Source organism: Dasypus novemcinctus, chromosome 4 (genome assembly GCF_030445035.2).
Source record: "Dasypus novemcinctus isolate mDasNov1 chromosome 4, mDasNov1.1.hap2, whole genome shotgun sequence".
NCBI classification, from domain to species: Eukaryota; Metazoa; Chordata; class Mammalia; order Cingulata; family Dasypodidae; genus Dasypus; species Dasypus novemcinctus.
The window spans coordinates 11,978,105-11,998,233 of record NC_080676.1 but is presented as its reverse complement, the minus strand read 5'-3'; the positions used below and the strand labels follow the sequence as shown (position 1 = coordinate 11,998,233).

Genomic DNA, 20,129 nt, shown 5'->3' with positions numbered 1-20,129 from the left:
AAGGAGCCTATATGAAAAACCCCTTGCTAACATCACATGCAATGATGGAAGGCCAAAAGCTTTCCCTCTAAGATCAGGAACAAGACAAGGATGCCCACTTCACCACTGTTATTCAACATTGCTCTGGAAGTACTAGACAAAGATTAGGCAAGAAAAAGTTATGTTATCCAAATTGGAAAGAAAGAAGTAAAAATTCCCTTTTTGTACAAGACGTGATCCTATATACAGAAAATCCTGAAAAATCCACAATAAAGCTACCAGAGCTAATAAATGAATTCAGCATATTAACAGGGCACACAATCAACACTGAAAATCAGTGTGTTTTATACATTAGTATTGATTCATAAGAAGAAATCAAGGAAAAAATCCATGTACAATAACATTAAAAGAATCAAATAGCTAGGAAAAAATCCAACCAAAGATTGCCGAAACATTGCTGAAAGAAATCAAAGAAGACTGGAAGTCCAAGAATTAGAAGACTAAATATTACTAAAATGTTAATTCTATGTAAAGTAATTTACAGATTCAGCATAATCTCAATTAAAATTCCAAAACACCCTTCTTTAAAGAATGGAAAAGCCAATTGTAAATTTTATATGGGATAGTAAGGGGTTCCAAATAGCCAAAGCCATCTTGAAAAAGAAGAACAAAATTGTAGAACTCACACTTCCTGATCTTAAAATTTATTACAAAGCTACAGTAATGAAACAGCATGAATCTGGCACAAAGACAGGCACAGACCAGTATAATTGAATTGAGAACTCAGAAATCAATCCTCACATTTATGGCCAACTGATTTTTGACAAGTGGGCAAAGAACATTGGATTGGGAAAGAATTGTCTTCAATAAATGTTGCTGGGAAAACTGAATCTCCATGCAAAAGAAGAACGATAGGCCACTACCTCACACCATATACAAAAATCATCTCAAAATGGATCGAAGACTTTAATATAAGAGCCAGTACTATCAACTCCTAGAAGAAAATAAAAGGAAGCACCTTCAGAATCTTATGTTAGTCAATGGTTTCTTAGAATTTATATCCAAAGTACAAACAACAAAAGAAAAAAAAATAGTTTGGTCTTCATCAAAATTGAAAACATGTGTACATCAAAGGACTTTACAATGAAAGTAAAACCTATACAATGGGAGGACATATTTGGAAACTACATAGCCATTAAGTTTTTAATATCCAGAATATATAAAGAAATCCTTCAACACAACAACAAAGACAACCCAATTTTAAAATGTGCAAAAATGACTAGAATAGACATTTCTCCATAGAAGATATACAAAGACAAAAAGTCCATGAATAGATGCTCAGCATAATTAGCCATTAAGGAAATGCAAATCTCAAAAACACAATGATAAACCATTTCACATCCACTAGATGACTAATATCAACAACAACAAAAAAAAAAAACCACAGGAAATTACAATGTTTGTTTCCACTAGGAAGGAAAAGAGAGATGGAGGGAAGAAGGGGGGGGAAGGGAAAGGAAGAAAATGAATAAATGAAAAAGTCCAGCTGAAACAACTGATATTTAGTTTTAGGATTTGGATAATGTGGTGTTAGTAAAAACATTAGTACATATACAACAGTAGTTTAGCTGCCACAGTTATCTTCTGGAAATGATAGGCTGAAAAAGCCTAAATGTTACATTAGCCATAAGCATCCACTTAACTCTCATTATTTCATTTTCTGCCAAATTGATGCTAATTCAGTTCCCATACTGTGCACATTCTGTCATCTTCATGATAATTTGAGAACCTGTTTTAGAGCAGATTTTTTACCACTCCTTTGCTCTTTTTCTTTCTCACCTACTCTAAGACAACTTCTTCCCAGGGGCGTTTTCCTCAATTTTCACCTCTCTTTAGTTTTCCTGATTTTAAACCTTTGATCCAGGAATCAACATTCACTTTTGAATGTATTTCTAGCATTAACCACCGTTCTTTCACTTTTTAAAGTTTAAACATTCATTTCATTTTTACACAGCCATGCAAGCATGTGCTTCGACATGACTGTTAATAGCAGCTGATTTGGCCAGAGCCATACATTATTTTTTCTAGTTGTTTACTTTAATCCCTCTCAGCCAGAAACTAAAATTAATTTCTTCTCTTTTGATGAGTCATGCAGTAGCAGTTTCCTAGCTTTACCCATTATCTCTTCCTGTCTGTTTCCCTTTTAAAATTAAGATATTTATTCATTTTCAGCAAAAACCATGATTTGGCAATAGTAAGACTGATATTTCTGATTGAACTCTCCGCCTAGGAATAGAGAAAATGCTTATTTTTTGAAGTTATATTTGATATGTATATACACACACACACACATATACGTATCACCTAGATATTCATTATTAATAGCATCTTGTGACCTTATAAAGGGTTGTCCACACCAAAGGAAAAATATTTTGGTTGTCAGTTTATAGAGATTATGAATAACAATCTACTCCAATTGTGTTTGTAAATAATGGTTTTGGCAGCCATTATTTATCCGAAAGCTGTTTTAATTTCAATTTCAGTGATTTATTAGTGTTGGTGAAACAATTTTCTTTGGCTATTTTTTCATGTTTTAAGTCCACATAGTTAATAATTCTGCTCCAACTGTGGGATGTTGGTGATGGATAGCCAGAAACACAGATTTACTGGCACAAAATTATTACAGAACCCAGTTGCAACTGCTTTTTTTAATGACTAACTTAAAATTATGAGTTATAAATATTTTTCTCCTCTTTGTTTTTAATTACGAAAATGCATGGCATTACACTGATAACTTCAGATCCTCCTCCTAACCTCCATATACTTTAGATAGTACTTGACTATTCCCTGGTGCAGTTTCTAGCACTCTGAAAGTACTCAGTACATAGCAGCTTCCACTACTAAAATGTTATACTCCCAGTTGTTGCCTTTTCATCCTTCTGCCCACCACCTCCACAGTGGTGCCCTTAGACTTTTGTCCTCACCTCTGTCTGCTCTCAGGAATAAGTCTAATTCCGTCACTTGAGTCACTTTTTCCCTGTGTGAATACAAGTTCAAATATGACCTCTCCCAACTCTTTACCTTTTAAGTTTCGTCTGTAATGGGGAGTGAAGTTATTTATCCTGTGTTATGTGAGTCCAGGCGTTAGCACTTATAGAAGGTCACTATTTGGGAAGGTATCCTCCTCAAAACATCTAGGACTACCTACCCTATTAACAGGTAAAACCAATTTGAGATGAAGGGGTCAGAACAAACCTTGGGAATTTTACCTTTTGTACCAGTTGCGTTGTAGGTAAATCTCCATCAATTTTGCAAAGGTTTTTTGTTCTCTTCCTAGGATTCTTTTCAGGGCATCGTGCCACATAAACTCTCTTGGTCACATTTGCTTTGGCTGGGTCAAAGTTTCTCCTGGATAGTTGCAGAGAGGAGTTTGATGGTTCTCTAAATGTATGTGTCATGTCCTTGCTCCTCATTGTCAAAGTGCATTCCAGCTTTTTATAGATGATTTCTCATGGAAAGAATATGCTCCTTGTGTCCAAACAGGCTTCTTCCCTTCCAGGCTTTCCACTCAACCCTGTACACCAACTGTGTCCCTTAATGCAGAGCTGGGATTCTGCCACGGGTCCACCTGGAGTTTCTTGTGTCTATTTCTAGAGCTTGGAATACTTTGCAGTGAGGGAAGAAGTATTTCTAGCATTGTCAGAATAGCCTGTTTGACTGTGAAACAGCCACAGTAGTTTTCAGGTTTTAGGTTTTCCACCTGCTCAGATCCCATCTGGGATTTATTTGTCAACCACTTTTGTTTTCACATCAACATAGAAAGTACTATTCTGCAAATACTTTATATTCAGTAATAAAATCTCTCCCCCTGCCCCGTATGTCTTCACTCTGACATTGAGAAGACACCCCACCTGGTGACACACTAGAATTTAAGCAAGCTAATCCACGTAAAAGGATGGGCTTTTCTGGGGATGTACACTGGGTTCTGATAAATCCCTAATTGCCCAGACAGGACCCCCGGAGGGAAGCCTGGGGGAAGAAATGCCAGATGCCTTGATAAGCTGGTACATCTGTCTTCTCACCAAAGTGTGTCAGTGTGCTTGCTGCTTAGGTCAAAAGAAATTAGTCTGCATATTCAGTCTCCATCCAGTTTCTAATTGACTCTTGTCTGTGGCCTGCAGTTAGCTTACATCTTGGCAGAACTAAGCATTCCAAACGCAAGGGAAACATGGAGAGCAGGATGTAAACTTGCATTTGTATCTGCAACATAGACTGGTTTATTGGTGTGGTTTTTTTTTTTCAAAGAACATAATGTTTTCAGCATGGTTATACTTTCCCAAGTGTATTTCTAATTTGTCAGACATATGTAAACTCTGGCCCCCCAACTCATCTACCCATCCAGAACATACCTCCTCTTCTTCTTGGTCTTTACACTCCAAAACCTCTGCTGTAAATAAGCCTCCACGGGGTCCTGGGAGCCACAAGGAAGGTGAGGAACTGTAAAACACAGCTGGTTTTCCAGAGACGTTCACAGTCAATTAATTATTCAGAATGCATAAGTAGCAAAGAAAATAACATCAGCAACCACCACCCCACAGCAGCTACCACCTCTGGTCACTTTCTTGGTGCTGGGCTCTGCTGATGCCCTTAGATACATTATCCCATGTCAGCCTCATGAGATATTTGCTATTCACACTCCCATCTTACAGAAAAAGAAACTGAAGCGCGTTTTCTTAGAGTCACCCAGGTAAGCTGTGGGACAACCTAATCTGCCTCCTAGGGCCACGCTGTATGCCTCTTGTTCTCTGTGACACAGTATTTTGAGAAAACTGTCAGCAGAGAGTTAAAGAGGCCAGATACTTCCTTAGTCTAACCAGCCTGTCTCTCAAGGAATCTGTTCCAGCTCCATTATCTTGGGGAAAAAAAATGCCATGTGAGAAGCCTCAAGATAGCAGGAGAGGAATTTAAATAAACCCTTGATCCAGCGGTTTTGATTTTTTAATATAATTTTTAATAAGGAAGTTGTAAGTTTACAGAAAAATCGAGCAGAAAATACAGAGTTCCCAAATACCTCTCCCCAGTTATTAACACCTTGTTTTAGTGTGGTACCTCTGTTACAATTAAGAAAGAATATTGTTATAATTGTGCTATTAACTATAGTCTTTAGTTTACACTAGGAGTCATCCTTTATGTTGTGTACAGATCTGTTTCTTTTAAAAAAGTTTCATTCTGGTAACATATATACAACCAAAAGTGTCCCTTTTAAATACATCCAAATATATAACTCAATGCTGTGAATTGTAAATACAATGTTGTGCTACCATCACAACAATCCATTATCAAAAGTTTTCCATCACTGCAAATAGAAACTCTGTACCAATTAAGCATTAACTCCCCATTCATTATTTCTACCCCAGCCACTAGGAACCTGTATTCTAGTTTCAGACTCTTCGAATTTGCTTATTTTAATTATTTCATGTCAGTGAAGTCATACAATATTTGTCCTTTTGTGTCTGGCATATTTCACTAGCATGATGTCTTCGGGGTTCATCCACATTGTCACATGTATCAGAACTTCATTCCTTTTTTATCGTTGAATAATATTGCATTGTCTGTATATAACATATTTTGTATATCTGTTTCAGGTTGAGGGATGCTTGGATTGTTTCCATCTTTCGGCAATTGTGAATAATGCTGCTATGAATACCAGTGTACAAATATCTGCGTCCCTGCTTTCAGTTCTTTTGTGTCTGTACTTAGAAGGGGCATTGCAGCATCATTTATACTTAACTCTCTAAGGAACCATCCTTGCCTTCCACAGTGGCTTCACCATTTTACATTCCCCCCAGCAATCAACGAGTGTTCCTATTTCTCCACATCTTCTCCAACACTTGTGATTTTCTGTTTTTTTTTTAAGTTTCCATCCTATTGAGTGTAAAATGGTAACTCATTGTTGTTTTGATTTGCATTTCCCTAATGGTTATTGATGCTGTGCACTGAATTTATGTGCCATTTGTATACCTTCTTCAGAGAAATGTCTACTCAAGTCTTTTTAAATGAGTAACTTGACTTTTTGTTATTGAGTAGCAAAATTTCTTTACATATTCTGGATATGAAATCCTCATCAGAAAGAGGTTTCCAAATATTTTCTCCCAATTTGTAGGCTGTCTTTTTACACTCATAATGAAGTCTTTTGAGGCACAAACATTTTTAATTTTGATGAGGTTCCATTTATCTTATTTATTTATTTATTTTTTTATTGCTTGTGTTTCGGGTATAAAGTTTAAGCAACCATTGCCAAACACAAGATCCTGAAGATGTTTCCCTTTATTTTCTTCCAGAAGTTTGATAGTTCTGGCTCATTTATTTAGATAATTGATCCATTTTGAGTTGATTTTTGTATACGACGAGTGGTAAGGGTCCACCTTCATTCTTTTGCCTATGGAGATTCCAGTTTTCCCAGCACCATTTGTTGAAGAGACTATTCTTTGCCAAGTGCATGGCCTTGACATCCTTGTGGAAAATCAGCTGGCCATAGATGTAACGGTTTATTTCTGAACTCTCAGTTGATTCCTTTGGTCTATATGTCCATCTTTGTGACACTACTATGCTGTTTCCATTAGTGTGGCTTTGTAATATGTTTTAAAATCAGAAAGTGTGAGTCCTTCAACTTCACTCTTCTTTTTTAAGATGGCTTTGTCTATTCAGGACCCCTTACCCTTCCATATCAATTTGATCATTGGCTGTTCTATTTCTGCAAAGAAGGCCATTAGGATTTTGATTGGGATTGTGCTGTATCTTTTTTTTTTAATAGTACATTTTTTTAAAGATTTATTTATTTATTTCTCTCCCCTTCCCCCCCACCCTGGTTGTTTGTTCTGTGTGTCTATTTGCTGTGTCATCTTTGCCCGCTTCTGTTGTTGTCAGCGGCACGGGAATCTGTGTTTTGTTTTGCTGTGTCATCTTGTCATTTTCTCCATGTGGGCGGTGCCATTCTTAGGCAGACTGCACTTTCTTTGGCGCTGGGTGGCTCTTCTTACGGGGGCGCACTCCTTGCGCATGGGGTTTCCCTATGCAGGGACACCCCTGTGTGGCACGGCACTCCTTGCGCGCATCAGCACTGCACATGGGCCAGCTCCACATGGGTCAAGAAGGCCCGGGGTTTGAACCGCGGACCTCCCATGTGGTAGACGGACGCCCTAACCACTGGGCCAAGTCCACCGCCTGTGCTGCATCTTTAAATCACTTTGGGTAGAATTGATATTGTGACAATATTTAGTCTGCCAGTCCATGACTACAGAATGTCTTTCCATTTATTTAGGTCTTCTTTGATCTCTTTAAAGAATGTTGTGTAGTTTTCTGTGTACAAGTCCTTTACATCCTTGGTTAGGTTTTTTTCTCTAGAAATTTTATTCTTTTAGTTGCTATTGTAAATAGAATTTTTTTCTTGACATCCTCTTCAGATTGTTCATTACTAGTGTATGGAAACATAACTGATTTTTGCAAGTTGATCTTTGCTGACTTTGTTTACTAGCTCTTGTAGCTTTGTTATGGATTTTTCTGCATTTTCTGTATGTAGGATCATGTCATTTGCAAATAGGGAAAATTTTACTTCTTCCTTTTTAATTTGGATGACTTTCATTTCTTTTGCTTGCCTAATTGCTCTGGCTACCACTTCTGGCACAATGGTGAAAATGGCCATTCTTATCTTGTTCCTGATCTTAGAGGGAAAACATTCAGCCTTCCATCATTGAATATGATGTTAGCAGTTGATTTTTCATATATTCCCTTTATCATATTGAGGAAGTTTCCTTCTAGTCCTTGTTTTCAAAGTGTTTTCTAACAAGAAAGGAACTAGATTTTGTCAAATACCTTTTGTGCCTCAGGTGAGAGGATCATTTGTCTTTTTTCACTCTGTTCCTTTAATGTGGTATATTACATTAATTGATTTTCTTATACTGAACCACCCTTGCGTACATGGGATAAATTCCACCTGATCATGTTGCATACATAATTCTTTTAATGTGCTGTTTGATTCCATTTACTAGTATTTTGTTGAGGATTTTTGCATCTATATTCTTAATGGATATTGGCCTATAATTTTCTTTTCTTGTGCTATCTTTATCTGGCTTTGGTATGAGGGTGATATAGGCCTCATAAAATGAGTTAGGGTGTTTTCCTTCCTCTTCAGTTTTTTAGAAGAATTTGAGAAGAATTGGTCTTAATTCTTCTTGAAATGTTTAGTAAAACTCACCTGTGAAGCCATCTGGTCCTGGGCTTTTCTTCAGGGTGGAGAAATTTTTGATTACTGACTCAGTATCTTTACTAGTTATGGGCCTGTTGAAATCTTCTGTTTTTTCTTGAGTCAGTGTAGTTTGTGAGTTTTAAGGAATTTGTCCATTCCATCTATATTATCTAATTTATTGTTGTACAGTTTTTCATAGTATCCTCCTAAAATCCTTTTTATTTGTGTGGGACTGCTAATAATGCCCCCCCCCTTTCATTTCTGATTTTAGTTACTTGTGTCCTCTCTGTTGTGTTTGTTTGTTTGTTTTTAATTTGTTAGTCTACATAAATGGTTTTCAATTTTATTGATCTTTTCAAAGAACCAACTTTTGGTTTTATTGATCCTCCCTATTATTTTAGTCTCTATTTTATTTATCTCTGTACTAATCTTCCTTATTTCTTTTCTTCTGCTTGCTTTGTTTTTAGTTTGTGCTTCTCTTCCTAAATCCTTCAGTTGTAAGGCTAGGTCTCTAATGTGAAATCTTTCATCTTTTTTTAATGTAAGCATTTAGAGCTATAAATTTCTCCCTCATTATTGCCTTTTTGCCTGTCATAAGCTTTGGAAAGTTGTTTCTTCATTTTCATTCGCCTCAAGATAGTTACTAATATCCCTTGTAATTTCTTCTTTGATACATTGGTAGTTTAAGAGTGTGTTATTTAATTTCCATATATTTTTGTGAAATTTCCAATTCTTCCTCTGATACTGATTTCCAGCTTTATTCCATTTTGTCAGGGAAGAAACTATGTTTGGTTTCAATATCTTCTTATTTCTTGAGACTTGTTTTGTCACCTAATATATGGTCTATCCTGTAAAATGATCCATATGCACCAGAAGAGAATCTGTGTTCGGCTGTTATTAGGTGAAGTAGTCTATATATATCTGTTAGGTCTAACTGTTTTGTAATATTGTTCATGTCTTCTTTTTCCTTTTTTGTCTTCTGTTTTAATCACAATGTGTCTTGGCTTAGTTCTCTTTGAGTTTCTCCTTTTTTTGGTGTTCATTGGACTTCTTGAATGTGTGTTCCTGCCTTTCATTAGATTTGGGAAGTTTTCTGCCACTATTTCTTTGAAAAGACCCTTTGCCCCTTCCTCTCTTTCTTTTCCTTCTGGGACTCCCAGGATGTTATATTGGTATGCTAGATGGTGTCTTACAGGTCTCTTAGACTCTATTTGCTTTTTAAAATTCATTTTTTCTTTCTGTTCCTAGCCTGAATCATTTAAATTGTTTTGTCCTCTAGATCACTGATTCTTTCTTCTACCAGTTCCAATCTGCCATTGATACCCTTTAAGAAAGTTTTGCTTTCAGTTATTGTTGCCTTCAATTCCAGTATTCTGTTTGGTTCCTTTTTAATATTTCTGTCTCTCTATTGAGATTCTCATATTGTTTGTTCATTCATTGTTTTCCTCATATCCTTTAGTTCTTTCTCCAAATTTTCTTTTAACTCCTTGACTCCATTGTAGATTGTAATTTTTAAAAGCCTTTGTCTCATATGTCCACAGTCTCTTCTTTTGGAAGGACCATCATTTCCTTTTTGTGTCTTTGTCTTATAGTCCTTTATCACACACTACATTTTAATATTTTTAAAACTCTGGGATTTAGTCCCTGTGCTGTCTGTTCCTTAAGTTTGCATGCAACTAGTGATATGACAGATTTCCTTGAGTGCCAGGAGGTAACAACAACAAAAAAAGCAAAAACTACCTTTTGCAGTCTTTGAAAATTGGCACTTTTTTTGCTCATTGTCTCCTTCAGAGCTTACCTTCCTATCAAGATAGATCAAGGTGAATGTGAAGTTCAGGGTCCTCTCTGTCTTACCTGCGCCTGCATGGAGGCTGCTTCTTTCCCTGGGCTTGTGCTTACTCAAGGCCTTACGAATTTCTCCATTTACTGGAATTCGAATGCCTTCTCCTCTCCCTATGAAATAGACTCTCACCCCCTCCTGAGTGCTCCATTGTATGACTTAATGCAAGTAGTCCTTTGCCCCAGACCACCTTGACTTAAATTATTTCCTACCTTGTTTGGCTGCCTGCAAGCTGCTGCTTTGCTTTCAAGACAAGCTCTGGGTAGGTGAACCTGAGACAAGTTTCCTGGTTCAGTCTGTAATGTACCACTCTCCCCTCCCCTCCATGTATCACGTCTCTCAAATCTATCCCTTCTTCTCCATCACAACTATCTTAGTTTAGACCCAAATGTATTCTTGGTTGGACCATTCAAGATCCTTCATAATTTGGCCTCAGTTTACTGTCAGGTCTCTTTCAAAGCAGTTCTGCCCACTCAACTTGCAAAGCCCCCACAGTCTGGAAACACAAAGCTATCTTCCATGTCCCAGAGCCACTTTGCTCTTTTAAACCTCCCTGCCTTTGCTCATGCTGTGCCCCCAACCTGGAATGTCCTTAACCTCCTTTTCTCTTATGGTGAAACGCCTCACATCTCAATACCCAGCTTCTCTGTGAGACATACTCAGTCCCTCTGCAGCCTATCTTGGTTGAGCTCTTTTTCTGGTGTATTCAAATAACTCTTATGCAAGGTTTAGCACATCACACTGTAGTTCTTTATTTACAATGTCTGTCTTCCCAGTTAGAGCTGAGGTCAATGATGGTAGCAATCCTGTCACTGACCTTTAAATCCTAGCATCTATCACAGAGGAGGTCCAAGTAATACTCGGTAATTGTTTGCTAAATTCATTTAAGCAAATAAGATCATTTTATTATAGTGTGATATAAGTTGTGCAAAGTCCACAATTGACTTTAACCTGTATTGTATTTACCACTCAATTTAGGGTACACCAGTTTCTTCCTAATAATAATTGCAGTGACAAAAATAAAAACATCAGCCAATATTTCTGAGCACTTTCTAAGTGACAGGTAATGTTTTACATACTTTATATGTCTTAACTCATTTATCCTTATAATAACCCCTGAGGTAGGCACATGCATATCCCCAGTTATAGTTGAGAAAACTCAGATTTAGACAGATTGAGTAATTTGTCCCAAAGTTACATATGTGGAAACAATAGAAGTGAAATTTGAACCCGTGAAGGCTGGTTTCAGGGTCCAAATCCTCACTCAGTGTGAATATTTCAAATCCACACTGAAATAACAAAATGAAATAAGTAAGTTTCCACTTACATAAGTTCATTTTTTTTCCTCCGAGACAATTTTAAATATTCAAGTGATCAATTGTATTAGAGTAACTCGGGTCGTACACAAGCTCCACTAATATTTATTTAATTGATATGAATGGGGGGAGCCCCAGAATTGGACCCCTATGTGATGTTCTCATCACTGCCCACCGTTCCCTAGTCCCACAGGCTCTTTTCAGACTCCTTCGTTGTCCCACTGTCTTTTTGCTCAATAACCAGTCACTCTTTCCTTACTGGAAACGTCATATTTTATACTTAGCCGTCAAATACAGTTCTTTAGAGGAAATTATTTCTTCTTTCCCACCACTCAGCCCCTATCAGCAGAGGGCTCAAAAGAATCAAGGCACACCTAAGACTATTGAAATTCATACAATGAAACAAAGCCTTAGTAATATTTCACTGCCTTTCCAGAGGTTCTAAGTGATAAGGATCAGAATGGATTTTATTGGCTTTAATGGGAAAAGTGAGCCTTTTGTTAGTTACTTACCTTGTTTTCCCTCTAAGAAAAATCCAGCATTCTTTTCAGCTGTGGTTGGATATGGGAGCATCTTGGGATTTTAATATGTCTAGTAAAACTCACCAAAGAATGGAGGCAGGATAGGACAGGAGTGCATTATGGTGCACAAGAGATGTGTTTTGCTCTGAAAATGGAGCTGGATGCTCACTGTAAATGAGGAGCCCGGAGTGAGATGTTGGAGGGCCCAGCTGGGAATACGTACAACGCTTGCTTTCATTTCCATTTGAATACCATAGAGACAGCACTCAACTTGCTTAAAATTAAAAGGTACATCAAAAATGCAAAACATCCTATGAAATTTTAACCAGGCTTTTTTGTGGCTTTTTAATTCTTTATTTTTTCTTTCTCTGCATTTTTAGTCATTTTCTTGATCTGCATGGTTGTTCACCCATCCACCTTTGGTTTCCTGTTTGTAAGATTGTAGGCACTTCTGCAGTTATTTACCCACTAATGTACCTCTTCTTTATAATAATATATGCCTCTTTTTCCTCTCTTTAGTTATTTCCTTTTTATCTTTCTTTTCTCTGCTCTCTATTCAGCTCTATCCTAACCCTTCCTTTTCCTTGCTCTTCAGACACTTTCCTTTCCTTCTTTCTTCCCTTCCTGTACCACTAGCCTACTAATAAATTATAAATTCCAACCTGGGATGCTGGACTTTCTTAAACAGAAATGATGTTTTATTATGACAGTGGAAATCCCTGGTTGCACTGGACACTCTGTATGGCTCAGCTGATGCTGTATATTCAAGGGTTGCTCGACCCAGAACTAGAGACTAGGAGGGTTTATCTCCAAAATTAGTGAGCATCAAACAAGGCAGGACTCTGCTCTAGCTTCACTGATAATAATAAAATATAATCATTTCAGCAATACCTGCTACTATTTCTTGAGCATTTACTATGTAACAGGTCCTAAGCTAAACACTTTACAAATGCTATTTCCTTTAGTCCTCACCATAAGGTATTCCTATTATCTTCAGTGTACTAAGGAGGAGAGCTAAACCCAGGTAGTGATACAGGGCAGAGGGCCATGGTTTTAAACCCAGGTCAGCCCTTAGCAGCTGGGCTTCCCTTTTCCGTCAACGACCACAGGGAGTTCAGCCAGGGCTGTCATACCATGGAGAGAATTGACTGGCCCTGTTATGACTGGGTACAGCCAAGCAGGTGAGCACAGGGTGGACTGGGGATTGGCATGTGCAGAGCAGGGTAGTCTCAGGTACCTCTAGAAGGGGAGCAGGGAGTAGAGTTGGAGAGGGACAGCTACTTCCAGTTCCTCCTCAGTAAAAACTTAAGTGATGGGGACCTGAGCCCAAGTCAGGGCCTCATGACAGATGGTCCAAGCTGGTGATCAGGAGGGGAGGGGGAGTACTGGGAAGTTCAGGAAAGTGGGCAGCTTGGCCCAAACCACCAGCCTGGACCTGGGAGAGGCACTGGTGGATTGAGCAGGGTCAGAGCTCAGAGAGAGGTTTGGGTACTGGTGCTCCAAAACAAGGGCAAGTCTAGTTTCCATACACCGTGTGAGCTCAGATAAGCAAAAAGGGCAGCTTAACACCAAAGGAAAAGACACTAAGGAAACTTGGATCTCATCTCAGGAGGCTGAATTCATCTTACTCATCTGTGATCCCCCCTGGGGAGCTGCACTGTAAGCATGTGGCACCACAAGCTCAGGTGACATCATGTCTTCTTTCTAATAACCACCCAAGAACCAACGTGTGTCAATGATCTTTCGTGCATAACTGTGAGTGGAGTCAATGTTAGCCCTAAAACAATGTCACTTTCAACCTCTGACTCACTTTCTTGAACAGGAAAGAAAGAGATGCAGATGCAGCTGGCATGTTTGCATAACCCCAGGGGCACGGTGTGAATGTGCCACGCATGTCAACGTCATTTTATATACCAATTGAGAAAATGCAGAAAGTTGCCCTCGGAGACAATGGGGAGTTGGTGTGGGGTATGCAGGGGAAAGGCAGAGAAAAATTGCATTTTATTTATTGTAGACCACTCTGTCATATTTGAATTTTATTTTTTTGAATTATAGAAACTGAAAAAAAAAATGTACTAAATTTGGTTATCAGGTTATCTAGTCTCATACTAAATTAAGAAACTGGGGAAGCATGCAGGACAATATGATGACAAAGTGTCCCAGCTAGGAAATCAAATAATCTAACTGGGAGATACAAGAATTTTAAAAGAATAGGAAGAAAGAAAGAAGAAAAAAACAACCAGTAGCCAGGAACTATCTAAAATGGATATAAAGTGGCTCGCACACCCCTAGGAAATGTTACAATGCAGCGAGGGCTTGACTCTACGAGGCCATGGTGATGCTGAGACCTCCAGTGAAGACTTGGGGCATCCCCACCATGCTCCGTGTAAGAGGGCAGGGAGCCTGGGAATATAATTTAGCAGGACTTTTCTCAGAGGTAGTAAAATCACAAGTGGAAGAAGGCAGCGTTCTTAGGTGTCCTGCCTTCAGAGCACTTAAATTACAATAGAAATGGTTATTTCTCTCATTAAACTCCCCGACCCTGCTCTGGGAGGGGAGGGGCCAGGTCTGTCGGTGGTGACTTCCCAGGAGGAAGGGCACTTAAGTGTTCTCGGGCCGAGCCGCCTTGGTCCTGCGGGCGCCTGGACGGGGTGGGAGGCGCCCTCGCCCCGTGGAGCAGGGCTCGGCTGCTGTCCTCCGAGGCCCACGTGGAGCTGAGGGTCTTAACCCTGCCGGCGCCCCTCGGCCCCACCGCGCTGCCGGGGAAAAGGCCTGCGCTGCCCGCGCGGCCCAGGACAGTGTGACTCTTAGTGGAGGCCTCAGCGCTGCCGCCCACTTTCAGCCCTGCAGTTCTCAGGCAAGCTGATTTTTCTGTTCATCCCGATTTTCTGGACTGACAACTAGCAAGAAGGGCTGTAGGGATGCAGCGGGGCGGGAGCTTCAGGACCCTCGGCTCAGGTCACGGCCCCCAGGGGTGGCCCAGGCGGCCTTGTCGGGGGGTGGGGGGTTGAGGCTTTCAGTTATAGAGCCTCGTGGGCAGCCCCTGCCAGCAGCCGGGCGCTCAGCCCCAGGAGGAGGCGGTGGCGGAGGCCCCCTCCTCCCTTGGCCCCGCTGCCCGCGGGGAGTGGGCTCGGCCCACCTGCACCCCAAGGTCACGGCCTGCAGGCTCCCTGGAGGCTGGGCCTTCCCTCCCACAAGTTCGAGCTCAGGGCCCTCCTTCCCCCCTGCCCCCTCTTCTGCCTCTGTCCTCCCCCCCCCCAATTCTCCTTTCCCCTTCTCCTCCCTTCCCCTCCCTCCCTCTCTTCTTCTCTTTCCTGTCCCCTCCTTTTTCTTCCCCCTGACCTGTCCACCTCTTCTCTCTGCCCTTCCGTCTTCCCCTCCTACTTAAAGGAAATAGATCAAATGCCTTTATCCGCTCTGAGTCCAAGGTTATCTCCCTCCCCCTGACCCTATCCAGTTATCTGAAGGTCAAAAGCAATAAAGCGCTATTCATTTCACCCCCTTGGAGAGCCCTGGCTATTCATACCCAGAGGACACACACGTTTGAAGAATCAGAGGAATTTTAACCGAGCTGCCTCTTCACTGTGGCTGCTCGCACTTTCCAGGGAAACAGTGGCCACACAGGGGTCCTCACTGCCTCCCACCCGGAGAACAGGCCTGGAAGAGGACTGCGCAGTGTTTGGAAGGGGTGGGAGGTGAAGGACGGAACCATCTAGAAGCAGAGGCTTCCTCGTGGACCCCTGCTGGAGCCTGAGCCAGGCCTTCCTCCTCAAACTTCCGGCCACCGCCGAGATGCACCTGCTGGAGGCAGAGGAAGTTCAACTTCAGGGTCCCCCCACTGGCCCTGGCCCGCCCCTGGCCTTGGTTCCCGTGGTCACAGGTGATGGAAGACTGGCGGAAGGAAACCAGTAACCACAGGTGGGCTCAACCGCCCTCCCTCTCCACTCCAGCTTCCCTCTGTCACCCTTCTCCCCTCTCAGGGGACAATAAATACGAGCGTGCCCTGTGGTGCCTGCCTGGGAAGTCTGTGTAGTGGAGGAGAAACCGGGCTGGAAGGGCACTGGGCCCGAAACTGCTCTTCCTACCACGGGATATGTAAATCCAAAGCAGAGGATTCGGTGCTCATCCGTGCCCAGTCAAGCAGAAGTTCTTTCCTGACGGGAATGTCCTCCGTGATGCAGCATATACACTGAAAACTCCCTGCCTGTTGTTGTAGGAATCCCGTCGAATGGAATTTATTGCCCTTCGGTGCCTGAGCGCATTTGCCTGCGGCAATGCCACCCCCAGCAAGTGGCCCTGTGTGGAAGGAAGCATGCTTAATGCGTCCCAACTATCAATTATTTTGATCCATCTTGCCAGAGGAAAGAGGACTTGGTCTTTCTGTTCTAATACAAAATCATTATTGTATAAAGAGGTTAGCAAAATATGCAGCCAAAATGAGGGAGGAAAAAGTTATTTTAGAAGTGTGTCAGGCAGTTAATTAAAATACTCTTGTTTTTTCTCTGGGTTTTGAGACATTTGTTGCATTTGCCAGCCTTAAAAAGTGTCAATTTTGGTGACTTACTTTCTCTTTCTAAAGAGTCACTTTCATGCCTAATTTTATATTTGTATTTTTACATTCTTTTCTTAAAGAGGACCTCCCCAAATTGCATAAGCCTCAAGCCCCACTCTCCTGGATCTTCCCTGTTGGCAGCCACAGTGAGCTTCTGGATAAGAACTGGTTTCTGCTGCCTCAGAGAGCCCTGCTCAGGGCTTGGGCTTGACCGTGCTCAAGGCCATTTATTCAGCGGGTCCTCGAGAGTACCGAGTACCGTGCTGCCTTCCCGTCTGGATCCCTGTTTTTAGGGATGGGGAGGTCTTTTCCTGATGGTTCCCCTCCCAGCTTCTGGGGCTTCTGCTCTGTTTGGGAGAGAGGGCAGCAAGGAACAGCTTCCGGGGTCCGCCTCTCGCTGGGCTGAGCTCAGCCGTACAAGTTCATGTTTTGCCATACATCCATTTCAGGTTCTGTTGATTCAGGGAGAGGGAGGATGGTTTTCTGCCAATTCTTTCCCTCGATTCCCATCATGTTTGGGTCAGGTAATCTGGTATGAAAGACCGTCTTGTCCACAGCAAGGCACTTACCAGTTTTCCATTTTCTTCAACAGAGTTGGAGTAGATGTGGATGAAGATCTGAAGACGGAGCCCTCCTCGCAACAGGCAAGTCAAAGAAGCCAATATATAGATTGTTAAATGTTCCATTCCTGTTTCATTCCAGGAATAAGCATATGTTTGTCTAGCGTGTGGCCAAGGTCTCCTTCTATTTAAAGCTGTGTCTGCTGATAAGACCAACCAGATGACTATAAAATACATGGGAATCCAGAATGCATAATAACGTCAGTGCTTTAGCATGTAAATGCTTAGAACTGCATGTACTTGCAGTCTCTCTGAGGCAATGGAAAGTCTAGAAACTCGACAGTATAGGGGCAGGAGTATGGCTCTAGGAGGGAGCCACCCCAGAGTTCTAAGCCCTGCCCAGTAGCTTGCTAGCTAGGTAACCTCGGGTGAAATTTACTCAAGTTCTTCTAGTCACAGTTTGCTCATTTTGTAAAAATGAATAATAGTGATCCAGTATATGCTGGGCACACTATAAATGGACCTGCTGCCCCTACATGGTTTCTCATTATCAGCTAAAAGCGTATAGAAACATTGAAATGGGCAAAAACACAATGAAACTCTCTAGGTGAGCCATTCCTGATTTAACTGAGCAGCCATTATCTGCAGAGACCTGAAAATCCTTCGAGGAAATTGTTCAAGGCAGATATGCAATTCCCTCTAGTAAACAAAGGGAAACACAGTCTCCAAATTCTGAAATTGAGCGTAATATCAGAGTCAAATCTGCCATTGGCAATTTTGCTTTGGTAATTTTTAACTCCGCACTTGAAATATATGTTGTTGCATCTTTTGCTGAATTGGAAATGAACAGACATGATAGGGAAATAGCTTAAGAAACATTGTTTATGAATAATGTTAGGATCACATTGAGAATTAAAGAGGATCCATCTCTCTCTTATTTCTTTTTTTTCCCCCTGTGATGCTATCGGTGAGGCATGCCTGGTTAGTGTTGCTTGAAAAGGTGCTACTTTCCTGGTTTGCATAGATATAAAAAAGGAAGGACTCACTGCTCTGCAGAAAGGGTGGGAAAATTAAGTTGGTGATGATCCAGGCTCACATGTACTTTAAATTTTTTGTCACATATGTCCAAGGCCAGGCTGACACTATTTTCACAGACTTCGTGGCCCAAGAAATGCCCCTAACTGCAGGATTGAGCCCAGCAGGGATGCCCATGCCATAGGATCAGGGACAGCCTGGGTGACCTTCAAAAGATCAAAGTCCATCTTTTTTACACCGCTGGGTTGCCATGCGTAGCCTGCACAGTCTGATGGTGGCTGATTTTTAAAAGACATTTTCATCTTCTCTAGGTCATCTAATCCATCCTCCTACCTATAGGCAAAACTTTGATCTAAATTTTATCCTTCTCATATATCATTTCCTTTAAAAGTAAAAAAAGGAGAGTCAGAATAAGAAAATTTATCAAAGGAAACTCTTCATCTTCTAACTGCCTAGTATTTTACAATCACATGTAGTTGTTGGTAAGATTTCCCACTAGCCCAAGTCCTTCCTTTTGCAATTTAAATATGTTCTTTTTAGCTCATTCATGTGGCACTTTGAAACAAACAAACAAAAAACAAAGTTCACTATTGTTAATTCTTACCTGAAGATGCTGATATCCATAGAAAGTATTTTTTTTCTTAGAGAAATGGGATAATGCAGCATTGTACAGTGAAAACTACATGAATATTTAAAGTCAGGGAACCTGGTTTCTATCTTGATTTTGCTATTTAATTGCTCTCTTGTTTGGGGCAAGTTTTTTTTTTTAAACATGGTCTGGTAGAATACATACCAGATTCTTGTTTGTTTTTTTAAGGAAGTACCAGGAATTGAACCTGGGACCTCATACATGTGAAGCAGGCACTCAACCACTAAGCTACACCTGCTCGCTGGGCTAGATTTTTACATCTTTTGAATCTCAAATCTCAGTTTCCTTACCTGTAAAAATGTGAATGATAATAATGTACAGCTCTCCAGGTTGTTGTGAGAATCAAGGGAAATTGTATTTATGAGAACTACCCAACTTAATTCATTAAGCTAAATCCATCTTATTTTACAAAGGACTTGGGGCAGCTTATACCACCACCACGCATAAGATAAAAGTAAAAGAGACTTTTAAAGAATTTTAAATTCTATAAAAAGTAATATTAATGATTAAAACAGAAAGTTGAAACCAGAGGGATAAAAAAAAAAATCATGAATAAGCAGATCATGAATAAGTCTTCTGTACTTGCTATCATTGAAGCACAAGTAAACTTATGTCAAACCAAAAGGTGGGAAGAGAAACTATCAGTAGCATGCTAAGTTCATGTAATTAGAGGGAAAAGTCAATCCTCAAGCAGTGCAGAATTTCCTGGGTCACTATATTTTAAAAGAGGTTTTTCACTAGGGCTTCATGTAGAGGACACATAAAGAGTTACATAAATATTAAGTAACTAACCCATGATCATTTACATTGTCTCTACTGATCTGCTGCTTAAAAATAACTTTATTTTTAAAAGATGTGTCCTGGAAGTGTTCTTATCTGCAATAATGTTTATCTGCCAAAGTAGTCACATTTCAGAGAGAATTTTTTCCTACTCATTGAAATAATTCTTGTCTGTTGTGCCGAGTATATAGGAAAGCGTACTGTTCCGCCTGAAGTAGCAAACCACAGTGCCTGTGTGTTTGCCACTCAATCTGCACAGAATTTTTTGGGTACTTTCCAAACCATGTGTCAAGAACTTCTCTACCCTCATTTTGCCTGACAGCTCTGCTTATTCTCAGCTTTTGTTGATCTGTAGGACTACAGAGCATAAACCCTAATTCTTAGGAGAATTGAATGTTTCCACTTGCTTTGCATTTATTAAACAGGATTTGCATTAACAAATAGTATAATTTTTGCACTGGTCAACCTTAAAAAAAAATTTTTTTTAAATGACCCTATTCTTTTTTACCGAAAGCTACAAAATTTTGCAGATAATTAATGGAAATTACTAATCGTACCCTCTCAAAGTCAAGAATAAACATATATAATTACCTGTGCCTATTTTTAAATAAATTTCATCTTTCTCTGTGGAAAATAATGTAACATCTGGGAA

General features: G+C 40.3%; 1 protein-coding gene across 2 annotated transcripts in view; it reads left to right on the top strand.

Moving 5' to 3' along the window:
• Window positions 1–20,129, top strand: part of SLC9A9 (solute carrier family 9 member A9) — a 615,414-nt gene that overhangs the window by 463,852 nt on the left and 131,433 nt on the right. For both annotated transcript variants that reach the window (XM_058295117.2, XM_058295118.2), the window contains exon 13: window positions 17,046–17,097. In XM_058295117.2, coding sequence (XP_058151100.1) covers window positions 17,046–17,097 — 52 coding nt within the window. The remainder of the gene's footprint in view (window positions 1–17,045; window positions 17,098–20,129) is intronic.